Source organism: Dendrobates tinctorius, unplaced genomic scaffold (assembly GCF_039654945.1).
Source record: "Dendrobates tinctorius isolate UK_male_01 unplaced genomic scaffold, ASM3965494v1 ptg000075l, whole genome shotgun sequence".
Taxonomy (NCBI): domain Eukaryota; kingdom Metazoa; phylum Chordata; class Amphibia; order Anura; family Dendrobatidae; genus Dendrobates; species Dendrobates tinctorius.
In genome coordinates, this window is record NW_027361743.1 from 54,822,501 (window position 1) to 54,834,886 (window position 12,386).

The following is a 12,386-nucleotide window of genomic DNA, read 5'->3' on the forward strand; positions in this document are numbered from 1 at the left end:
GGTTGGCTTCCAGACTGCCATCACTGTGCTGTCTATTGCCTGTCCCTGTGCTTTAGGTCTGGCTACTCCCACGGCAGTGATGGTGGGTACTGGAGTAGCTGCACAAAATGGCATCCTTATCAAAGGTGGAGAGCCGCTGGAGATGGCACATAAGGTTAGTAGGCTTCTGCTGAAAACATACAATCAGAAATAATTCACTTGCCATGCTCATAAATAAACCTAATGTGTAAGTATTCTGCAGCTTGTGAACAACAGGGGTGTGAAGTTGCTGGGAATGTTTCCGATTCCATCACAAACCTTATCTAGCCAAGTATACACACTGCCAAAGAGATCACTGTTCTTCACTTAGGCCGGCTTCACATTTGCATTCCTCATAGCTGCGGAGGACTGCGAACTTCCTCCGTGAAGCTTTGCCCACTGCCGCACCTCCTCCGGTCGGAGGTATGCAGATGCCTTTGCATGCGTCGTTTTGACGATGTGGCGACCCGCGTCAAACGCAACAGGTTGGAATTTGATGCGGTCACCGCATCGTCAAAGCGACGCATGCTGAGGCATCCGCATACATCCGCACGACCTGCGTACCCGATGTTAAAGATGGGGGACGCAGGACGCATGCAGAAGTATGCGGACATAGGCGGGGCTGAGCTTCACGGAGGAAGTCCGCAGCTCAGCTATCCGCAAATGTGAACCTAGCCTAAGTGATTGTATGGTAAAATATGGTCCCTCACTGAGTCTTTCAAGAGGTTAAATGGGCTATAGCATTGTACTGCCTAATTTGCGTTATCACTACATTGCATCACTGTTACAAAAATTATATGGCCAGGAAATAGAAGCCATCCTGTTAGCTAGTGCTGATCAGCGGGGGGGGGGGGGGGGCACCAAGGATCGGACCCCTGCCGTTCTAGTATTCATGGTCAATCCTAAGGATAGGGCATACATTTTAAAAATTTGGATTATCCCTTTAGTCTAATCGGTATCTGTAGAGACTTTGTGCCTTTTTACAAGGTCCACGCACACAGCTTTGCCAAGTTTATAGATTCGCTGGCTCAACTGCACATGTCGCAGATTCCACAACAAAAAGTACAATACTTGTGAATGATATATGTTGTAACATGCACATACAGTGGAGAAAAAAACACATGGAATTGGAGGCATAGTGTCATTTTTTTAATCTGTCAATCCTGTGCATTTGGTTCAGCTTTTCACCATGGACTTCACCCTTTGAAATGCATGCGGTAAAATACATAATAAGTCCACACCAAGGGACACAGCAAAACCCCATGGGTTCTCTTACTGCGGACAAGGCCTGCAGTGTGTGACTGGCTTTAGGCCTTTTTTAGACGTTCATGATTCACTTTCTTTATTTATTTTTGACAGAACAAGTACCCATTATACAGTACATACTTGTATAAATAGAAGGGGGACACATACAGCAATTTTTATTTTCCAGTAAGCCAGTACCCTAAGGGCCCTGTCACACATAGCGACTCACCAGCGATCCCGACAACGATATCAACTTGTCAGGATCGCTGGTGTGTCGCTACATGATCGCTGGTGAGCTGCCAAACAGGCAGCTTCACCAGCGATCAGCACCAGCAACGCCGAGCGGGCGCGTCGTTGTGTACGTTAGTTACCAGCACTCTGATGCAGGGAGCTGGTAACTAAGGTACACATCGGGTTTCTAAGCAGCGCGAGTCACTTAAAAACCCGATGTGTACCTTGGTTACCAGCTCCCTGCATCAGCGCACTGGTAACTAAGGTACACAGAGGGTTTCTAAGCACCGCGCGCTGCTTAGAAACCCTGCGTTTACCTTAGTTACCAGCGAGCTGATCGCTGTTCACCCGCCTGTCACACGCAGCGATGAATGTCTGAATGTGCACATTTAGTTTACACAATGAGGCTAAGGGCCCCGTCACACATAGAGACACGACCTTGTCAGGATCGCTGGTGTGTCGCTACATGATCGCTGGTGAGCTGCCAAACAGACAGCTTCACCAGCAATCAGCACCAGCGACACGCGGGTAACAAGCGACGCACGTTGCTTAGTTACCTGCTGTGTATGTTAGAAACCAGCGCACTGGGGCAGGGTGCTGGTAACCAAGGTACACATCGGGTTTCTAAGCTCCGTGCGGCGCTTAGAAACCCGATGTTTACCTTGGTTACCAGCTCGCTGATCGCTGGTCTCCCGCCTGCCACACGCAGCGATGCATGCTGGCCAGCGGGAGACCAGCGATCAAAGAAATGTCCAGGCCATTCGAAGACGATCAGCAATACCCGGCAGGAGGGCCGTTCGCTGCTAAGTGTCACACACAGCGATCTTGCTGGTGAGATCGCTGTTGCGTCACAAAACTTGTGACTCAGCAACGATCTCGCTGGCGAGATCGCTGTGTGTGACCGGGGCTTAAGTGTCTGGTATAGGTTTCAATCATTCCATGGCTAATTGTAAGGTTGTCTACCGTTTCAGATAAATACAGTGATGTTTGATAAGACAGGGACAATAACACATGGGGTCCCTAAAGTGATGAGAGTGCTGCTGCTGGGTGATGTAGTCAGGATGCCCCTGAGAAGAATGCTTGCCGTGGTCGGTACTGCAGAAGCCAGCAGTGAGCATCCCCTGGGAATGGCCATGACGAAGTACTGTAAGGAGGTAAAGAAGCAGTATATTTATCTCCATGTCTATGTCAGTAGTGTTATTCTGCAGATCCTACTATTAGTAGTTTGTGGCATTCTATAGTATCTAGAGGTAGGTACATTATTTTTGTCATGCATCAGACCTGATGTGGTTCTATTCCAAATATTCTATTCTAAAAACATGAAAGCCATGAAGCTCCACCACTTTCCTTCTGTTTCCGTAGCACCAACTCCTTGGTCGGAGCCAAGACTGTTATTCCTGTTTTCAGCCACTAAATTACTCCTATTTTATTACAAACTCAAAATTATATGAAGAGAATATTTTGAAAATGGAAATTTGTAAAGCTGAGCAAATTCTTAAAGACTCACTGAAAGCCTAGCTGAGAACAGAGTGTTATAGGCAATGCTCTGTGGGGGAAAAGTGTGCAAATGTTATTTATTTTATGCTATGAGAGACCCATTTGACAAACACCACCAAGGAGAGGTGTCTACTAGTGATCAGCAAGTGTTCTCAGATAAGGTGTTATCTGAGCATGCCTTTGGCGTGCTCAAATAATGTTTGATTCCCCGCGTCTCATGGCTGATCGACAGCCACAGCACATGCAGGGATTTCTTGTTTGTTCGGCAATCTCTGCATGTGTTGCAGCTGTCAAACAGCCGCAAGACATAGATGCGGGGATTCTAACATATTATTTGAGCACACTGAAGACACTCGGTTAGCACACAAGCATGCTCCGATAACCTCTTATACGAGCATGTTCGCTCATCACTAGTGGCCACCCTATGGGTCAATGTCTGACCAGTTAACAAGCCTTGCAACATGACCAGGAATTATTGCCAAGCAGGGAACTCTTCTCCATATCGCTGTTTGAGGGCATCATCTAGAGCAGAAATGTCAAACTCACATACACAGAGGGCTAAAATTAAAAACTTGGACAAACTCGCTGGCCAACCTTGATATTTTTTAAAAATGTATATCTACAGTTGAGGAGGTTTTCCTTATCCTATATAACGATGAGAACCTTTTCATATGGAAACAAACTTAGAGATTGTTCCATGAACAAAGTACATTATCATTAATAGATCTTAAGAGTCAGATCACAGAACCAGAGAATTGGGTATTTCTCGTGGGCAAGGGCATACATAGAAATCATGGGGCCCCATCGCAAAAGTTCTATTTGGGCCCCCCTCCAAAAAGGAAATCCTTAATATTCAGTGGGGTCACAGAAGAACATATCTCACAACTTTGCAGCCTTTACAAAGTAATTTTCCTACTATTGAAGACACAAAATTGCCCCCATAAAATTTGATGCCAACAAAAGTGTCCCCCCAAACACCACAGTGAATTCCTCCACATGCACAGTGTGGTGGTGTGATATGTTATGTCGGTATCATTTTGTGTATATTTATATTTTACAGATTTTTTCATAGTGTTTTTGTTGCCCTGTATCATTCCATGTATTTCCATATTGTGTAGAGTCTCAATTACCTCCCAAAAGTCTGATAATTGAATTAGCTCACTTACTGTCTGCAGCCTGACTGTATCTATGCCTCTTGATGAACCCCCTGTAGTGCCTTAATCCCCAAGGTGCCTTTGTCAGGTCTGGGAGGCCTGAAAACCGCCCCAACCTGTCTGACTACCCCTGGACATAAGGAGGGGGCTGGGGAGGTCAGGGGTGTTCAAGTCAGACCCTGAGTGATGATCGTGTGAAGACAGCACGTCAGAGAGAAGGGGAAGCATATGAACCCATTTAACTGCATTCGTGTTCTGGACTATTGTATCCTCAGTGTGGTAGATTGTTTATGAGCCTTTTAGTTTTGCCTATAATAAAGGTCTTGGGATTGTTCACACTTCCCTCGCTCTGTTGATTGTGTGGTATCGGAGAAGGACCCCTTGACAACTGGTGGCAGCGGTGGGATCAACAGAGTGTAACCCAATGGGAACCACCCACAGAGTACAGAAATTGGACTGGATCCAGTTTACAGGAGAAAGCCAGAGACCTGGGCCTGAACTACCTGGGACTGACTAAAGAATCCTTAATTGACTTACTGTTGGGTGCTAGCCTGGCCACCTCCTCCAGATACCTGAAGGACAAGCGCTGGAGACAGGGATCCCCACCCCAAAAAGCCAGTGGTTGGTGTGGTACAAAGAAGAGATGGCGGTTCTGGGCCCAGCACCTCTCAGGAGTATAAAGAAGAGGCTGCCCGCCTGGCACAGCGGAGACAAGAAGCAATGGAACTTGAAAGAGGGAGTAATGCAATGTGGAGTGTAAACCCAACCATCCGGGAGCCTGTACGGATCACCCGGACAGAGTTTAAGCCATTTGATGAGGCTTCCGGAGATGTGGAGGGATTCTTCAAGGACTTTAAGAAGCAGTGTGCTGTGATGGAGGTGCCCCACTCTGGCTGGATGTGTTTGTTAGTGGGACTCCTGAACAGAAGCATGGCTGAGGCTTACCGAACCATTGACTCACAGCGGAATCGGGATTATAATACTGTAAAGCGGACTAACCTGGATTACCATGCTATCACCCCAGACTCGTATAGGGCCTAGTTCCGAGATCCCCCCATACGCCACGGGGGGATCGTGTAGGATGTATGCACATAAGATGTCCCAGGCATGTCGGAGATGGCTGGAAGCAGAAAACTCCTTTACTGTGGAAGATGTTATACAGGCATTCCTTATAGAACAATTTCTTGCCAAGTTCCCTGCAGAGGTATGGGAATGGGTCCAGGAGTGCACGCCGTGTACCGTGGATAGAGCTGCAGCCCTGGCCGATGAAGCCCTTACTATCCGACCGCAATGGAGGTGGCGTCTGGACAATGAACCACGGCCTGCTCCCGCGCCCCGTCCCCCTCTGATTATATCTGCCCTTCCACCTAGTCGCAAGCCGATGACAATCACACCTCACCATCCTGGGCCCCAACAGTTCCGACCATGACCTGGGGCTATCATAGAGAGGAGATGTTATGGGTGTGGGCAACCTGGACATTTGCAGTTTGGCTATCCCTCAAGGATTCGGAGGGAGCCCCACACAGCCCCACCTCGTCCAGTGCATCTTGTGCACTCCATCCCGCCTGAGGAAGAGCTACCACCACCCCCACCAGAGGGGACCACCGACCACGGCACCATAGATACCCCCCCTGGAGAGTACGTATTCCGGCCTTTGTCCTTTAGCTACCCAGAGCAACGGCAATGCCACCTGCAGGATGTCTTAATTGATGGATATAAAGTGTCAGGATTTAGAGACACGGGGGGCATTCCTGACTATCGCTGACCCCCATGTGGTTCGACCCAAGGCAGTTCACCAGGGTCCGGGAATTCCCATTGTCTTGGTGGGGGTGCCCGCAAATATATACAGCGGGCTTCTGAGATTTTGGGTTATGGTTGTGGAGAAAAACTGTGTTGGATTGGAGTTATGGGAGGACTTCCTGCAGATATCCTCCTTGGTAACGACATTGGGGAGTTAGTGCTCGTTTGTGGGAGCAGTCACCTTACTACAGGTCCTTCAAGCACTACGTCATCCGGACCTCACCGGGGGAGCAACCACCACGAACCGCATCAGAGTTGGTAAGCAATACGTTCGCTGCCACTACATTGACATTGGGAGAGTCTTGAGACAGAGAGGAGTTTAGGAGAGAAATAGAGGGTGACACTACCTTAGCAGCCCTTAGGCGAAAGGCAGAAACTGGGCACATGGAGATAATGGGGATGGCTTCACTCAAGAAAACGGACTGTATTATCTTGTAACAAAGATCAGTGACCAGGGCAACCCTGACGCAACGACCAGGCAACTCATTGTCCCTCAGAAGTACAGGGCACAGCTACTCCAACTGGCCCATGACATCCCCTTGGCTGGGCATCAAGGGAGGAAAAGGACTGAAAAGAGACTCACCCAAAGTTTTTACTGGCCTGGCATCTCGCAGTCAGTAGCCCATTATTGCCGTACCTGCGATGTGTGCCAGCGAATGCGGCATCCAGGAGCTTGACATGAGGTAGCCCTGCAATCCCTGCCCCATAATTGAAGAACCATTTCAACATGTAGCTGTCGACATCATTGGTCCTCTGGCCCACCCCAGCCGGTCGGGGAAAAAATATATCCTGACAGTGGTGGACTATGCCACTCGGTATCCTGAAGCTGTCGCCCTCTCCAGTATTACAGCAGTAAAGGTAGCTGAGGCCCTTGTTATCATCATTACCCAGGTAGGGTTTCCTAGTGAAATATTATCGGATCAAGGCACTCAGTTCATGTCAGATCTAGTCCAGTCCCTATGGCATACCTCTGGTGTTCAAGCCATTCGCACCACCCCATACCACTCGCAGACCAGCGGACAATGTGAATGCTTTAATGGAACCCTAAAAAATATGCTGAGGGCTTTTGCTGATGTTGAAAAAGACTGGAAAAAATACCTGCCACATCTCCTCTTCTCCTATCTGGAGGTTCCCCAAGAGTCCACAGGGTTCTCTCCCTTCGAACTACTGTTTAGCCCGAAGGTCCGTGGGCCTCTCACTCTTCTGAAAGAACATTTGGAGGTAGACATCTCAGATACCGGAATGCCCATCGTTCTCTATGTTCTAGAGTTCAGAGACCATCTCGCCCAGCTTGCTACCTTTGCTAAAGAACATCAGCGAATGGCTCAGTCCAGACAAAAAACCTGGTATGACCATAATGCCAGGACCCGGGAATTTGTGGAAGGACAACAAGTGCTCATAATTACTGCTTCCCCTGCCAACAAGCTTCAAGCTGTGTGGGAAGGCCCTTATCAGGTTGTCAAGAAAATTAATGACACTAACTACGTTATTGCCCTGGACTCTAGTGGTCGACAACAGAAAACCCTCCACATTAACATGCTGAAAGAATACCACGCCCGATCTCTGCCTGTTCTAGCCGTCTGCCAACCCCCTAGTGATACCGCTGACGACGAGTGTCTCCCCAATCTTCTCCAGGTCACCCAAGCGGGAGGATCACTGGAACTAATGCCCCAGGGCTCCCATTTATCGGATTTACAAAAGGACGATATTTTTGCCGTACTAAGGCTGAGAGCTGCTGCTTTCTCCTCAAAGCTGGGGAAGACTACTCTCACCAGCCACCATGTGGAAACCCCCGGACAACGCCCCATCCAGCAGGTTGCCTACCGGGTTCCAGAGACTGTTTAAGGCATGATAAAGGACAAACTGGAGGAGATGAAATGACTGGGAGTTGTTCAGCCATCTCACAGTTCTTGGGCCTCTCCTGTCGTCCTGGTCCCCAAGAAGGATGTTACAAAACGATTCTGCGTTTAATACAGACGATTAAATGATGCCACCAAGAGTGATGCTTACCCCATGCCCTGGATTGATGATCTATTGGATCGTCTGGCCAGTGCCCAATTTGTGACCACGTTTGACTTGAGCAAGCGGTACTGGCAGATACCCCTAACGGAGGATGCTCGGGAGTGCTCAGCCTTCATTACTCTATTTGGGCTTTTTGAGTTCCTGGGAATGCCCATTTTGATGAAAAACTGCCTCCGCTACTTTCCAGAGCCTGGAAGATCGACTGTTAGAACAATGTCAGGACTTTGCCTGTGCTTACTTGGATGACATTGCCATTTTTAGCACAACCTGGGAGGAACATCTTAAACACTTGGGCGTAGTGCTAGACTGTATCCTTACTGCAGGACTGACCATTTGCCCTGATAAGTGCCAAATAGGGATGGCTGAGGTGCAGTACCTCGGGCATAGAGTAGGGGGTGGGACCTGAGCCTGCCAAGGTGGAAGCTACTAGCAACTAGTGTAGACCCCAGACTAAAAAGCAGGTGCTTGCATTTTTAGGAACTGCTGGTTACTATCGAAAATTCGTTCCTAATTTCAGCACCTTGGCCAAGCCCCTAACCGACCTTCATAGTGTTCTCTTGTTGCCCTGTATCATTCCGTGTATTCCTATATTGTCTAGAGTCTCAATTACCTTCCAAAAGACTGATAATTGAATTAGCTCACAAAAGGGACCTTTACACATATCGATAGCGATATCGCTAAAGCGTCACCGATTTTGTGACGCAGCAGCGATATCGCTATGTGTGATATTTACCTCCGACCGGCTCCCCTGCTGTCTGTTGCTGATCGTGTGAGATCGTCCATTTCCACGAGCGACGTGTGGACGCGGGCGGGAGGACGTCAGGATCGCCGCGTCTGAAAGGTAAGTAACGACCGCTGCTGCGTCGCTACATCGCTGTGAGATCTGCCTGTGTGACAGCTCACTCGCGACCATTTAGCGATGCACCAGCGATCCTGACGGGTCGTATCGTTGCTGGTGCATCGCTAAATGTAAAAGGGCCTTTACTGTCTGCAGCCTGACTGTATCTATGCCTCTTGATGAACACCCTGTAGTGCCTTAATCCCCAAGGCACCTTTGTCAGGTCTGGGAGGCCTAAAAACCGCCTCAACCTTTCTGACTATCCCTGGACAAAAGGAGGGGGCTGGGGAGGACAGGGGTGTTCAAGTCAGACCCTGTGTGGTGATGATCGTGTGAAGACAGCACGTCAGAGAGAAGGGGAAGCATATGGACCCATTTTATCCTCTGTCTGCTGGGTTATTGGACTCTCATCCCCTTGGACATTCATCCTGTTACTGAACTGCATTCGTGTTCTGGACTATTGTATCCTCAGTGTGGTGGATTGTTTATGGACCTTTTAGTTTTGCCTATAATAAAGGTCTTGGGATCGTTCACACTTCCCTCGCTCTGTTGATTGTGTGGTATCGGAGAAGGACCCCTTGACACACAGTATGATGACACCCCCCCCTCCCCGGGCAAAGAATGGTGACCCCAACACCATATTATGCCCCTATAGTGATCCCCACACAGTATAATGGGCCTCACATAGTCCTCCATACAAAAATATAGGCCCCGCATTGAAAGAAACACTCGCCTCTCATTGTTCCCTCAGTCTGCTCCGGTCTCCGCAACGAGCGCTCTGAAGCTGTTCACTGCTCGGCGCAGTGGGCGCGATTACGTCGCAATTTTTGCCCCCACTCAAATATGGGAGAAGAGGCCCCCGTCGAGTGCCCGGGCTGGAACCAAGGGGACCGTCATTTAGGTTCCGGGGCAGGTTTTTTCCAGGGGGACAGAGTTCAGGGCCGGACCGTTGAGACTGACAGATGGGCTGGGGGGAAGCTGATATAAAAGGGGAGGAGAACGCGAGTCACAGTGAGTCAGCAGAACGGGGAAGAAGGAGCAGGAGACCGTGGGAGTGTGAGAGCCAGAGGGACATACAGAGGCCAGAGAGGAGGACAGAAGCAAGAGGGACAATTACACCGGACGGCAGAGGGACGGCGCCGAGTCGCCCGTCAGAGAACCGCTGCTCCGCCGTTGGCTTGCCAGTCGCCACCTCGCTTCGCGACCGCTTACCCCCGTCCGGGGATTGCGGCCCATCCGTCCAGGAACTCTTCCGGGGCCTGTTGTGCCCCTGCTTCGCCTGAGCGTCGGAACGCTCGAAGACTGCGCCAGTTCATCAGCAGCTGGGCTCAGCGGCTGCTACGCCGACGAACCATCACCCAGGACGCCAAGGACGTCAGGACAGAGAAGTGACATTATATAGCTAAGGACCCGTAGTCGGCCATACCGTGGCCCCATAGTGACCGGCCTTTGCCGGGGTAGTCGTGTTCCTATATATCTGTGTTTGCTTGTGTTGAGTCCCTGCGAGGACAATCCCTGTTACCTGTTTGGTTGCTTAGACTAGTCACCTGATCCATACTTATAAAAAGTTATTACCAAAAGCGTAAAGTCGTCTCGCGTCTCGTCACTGCATCCCGCGTGCCTGCCGGTACCACACAAATGTCAGACGCAGAGGCAGAATGATGGGGTAGGGTGTGACAGATTACTCTCCCTCTTCAAATCAATGCTTTCGACTGTATCGGCATCCAGGATGCCACCACAGTTGAAAGTGCCATGCCGGGCAGGGGAGCGGTGTGGGCATCACTGGACAAGTATAATTACACTGTGGGACACATTTGGCCCTTGTGGCAGAGTTTGACACATATATGATCTACAGTAAAGATTCACTGGTCATTTTGCAAAGCTCGACCAAGCATCCTGTGCTCTTTATGAGAAAGCCACCAGGTGACATGTTGGCAAGTAGCTTGTCTCCGAGAGAACAATATGATTGGCCTTCTGTAATCGGACAAGCCCGATCAATATCTCCCCAACAATCATTCGTCTGGCACTCTTATACACAGTAGACCGTCTGCCAACAATTTGTCTAATGTGTGTGACCTTAAAGTAGCTTAGTCTCCTAGGTTCTACTTGTGAGAAATTCTTTCATTCTATAAAACAGCTAATTTTCCTAAAATTAATTTATACTGATAATTTGCATGAATTTGGAACCTACTTTAAGAAAATGGAAACCAGCACTATGGTCCGGGTCGCTGCTGCAACAGTTTTGGGGATCTCCGTTATGAGTTTTATAACTACGTATAATTTTATATTTCTGTAGGAGCTTGGGACAGGGTCACTGGGATATTGTACAGATTTCCAGGCGGTCCCGGGATGCGGAATCAGCTGTAAAGTGAATAATGTGGAAAGTGTCCTGGTGCAGAGTGAGAAGGGCCTAAATGAGCAGAATGTATACATGAGTGGCCTCACCCATCCACAAGAGGACGGATCCCTAATCATTGCTCCCGAGCTCCAAGGTATAATTCCACTGTCCGAAAATCTATAGGTCCAATCCAGAACGTTACCAAAACTTCAGTGATGGGTATTTGCCTGTAGAAAGTCTCTACTTTTATCATCTACAACTTGGAGTTTTATGCCTTTTTGAGCGTACCACTGCCATCAAGTGAGAATATGGAAATGATTAAACTTGGGCATAAAATGAGAACATGGGCTATTTGTTAATGGGGATACCCCTTTATTCTGCAGCTCTAAGTGTCTAGCTCATACACTGCACTCTTTCAGAGTAATACATGCGAAAAATGCAGCCAGTGTCTGATCCTACGGTCTGGCTCCTTTTGTATTGGAAAAGGGTCTGTGGCATTAATGGCGCTATATAAGTGGGTAAATACATTTGGGAAATCGGTGGAGGTCTGAAATCATAGACTGCACCTATGAGATAATTTTACTGAATTTCTCATCAGACTGGCTCAAGGGGATGACCAGGCCATGTAGGGTTTTCTGATCGGTGAAGGTGCAGTTGTTAGAATTGATATTCATAGTCAATCCTTAGGGTAATACATCAGTATTATTGTCCTGTAAAACTGCTTTAAAAACAATGTGTCAACATGATCCCTCACTGCCAAGAAACATAATGTTTTTTGCTGTTGAAGCTGAGATCAGCATGATGTAGGGGCAGAAAGCCTGATTCCAGCGACTTATGACTTGCTGGATTGCTTGGTTTAGTTTTCATAACATTTCTGTTTGAATATTTCTGTGTATAATCCCACCCACATTACCAATTGAGAGGTTTTTGTGTACACTTTACATTATCAGTAAGCTGCCAATCAATGGTGGGGGCAGAGTTTCACAGATAAGTTGGACTGCCTGGCACATGAGACCTAGTCCTGCACTGATAATCTCCTGCTGATAAAACACTAATTGTGTTTAAAAATATAGCACACAGCCATATAAGTGATACATCCCTGGATTAAGGGTCTCTGCCTCTATATTATACTGCTCTCAGATAAAATAGCAAAAACCGACTGACAGATTCCTTTTAGGATAAATGTACAAAAAAGAGCAATACATTCCATACGTGTTGTATTATTGAATAATGACCATGTTTG

General features: G+C 48.3%; 1 protein-coding gene across 3 annotated transcripts in view; it reads left to right on the forward strand.

Annotated features, from left to right (window-relative positions):
• Positions 1 to 12,386, forward strand: part of ATP7B (ATPase copper transporting beta) — a 150,432-nt gene that overhangs the window by 120,078 nt on the left and 17,968 nt on the right. For all 3 annotated transcript variants that reach the window (XM_073583303.1, XM_073583304.1, XM_073583302.1), the window contains 3 exons: positions 1 to 154; positions 2,466 to 2,648; positions 11,102 to 11,297. The exon at positions 1 to 154 is cut by the window's left edge and continues 41 nt beyond it. In XM_073583303.1, coding sequence (XP_073439404.1) covers positions 1 to 154; positions 2,466 to 2,648; positions 11,102 to 11,297 — 533 coding nt within the window. The remainder of the gene's footprint in view (positions 155 to 2,465; positions 2,649 to 11,101; positions 11,298 to 12,386) is intronic.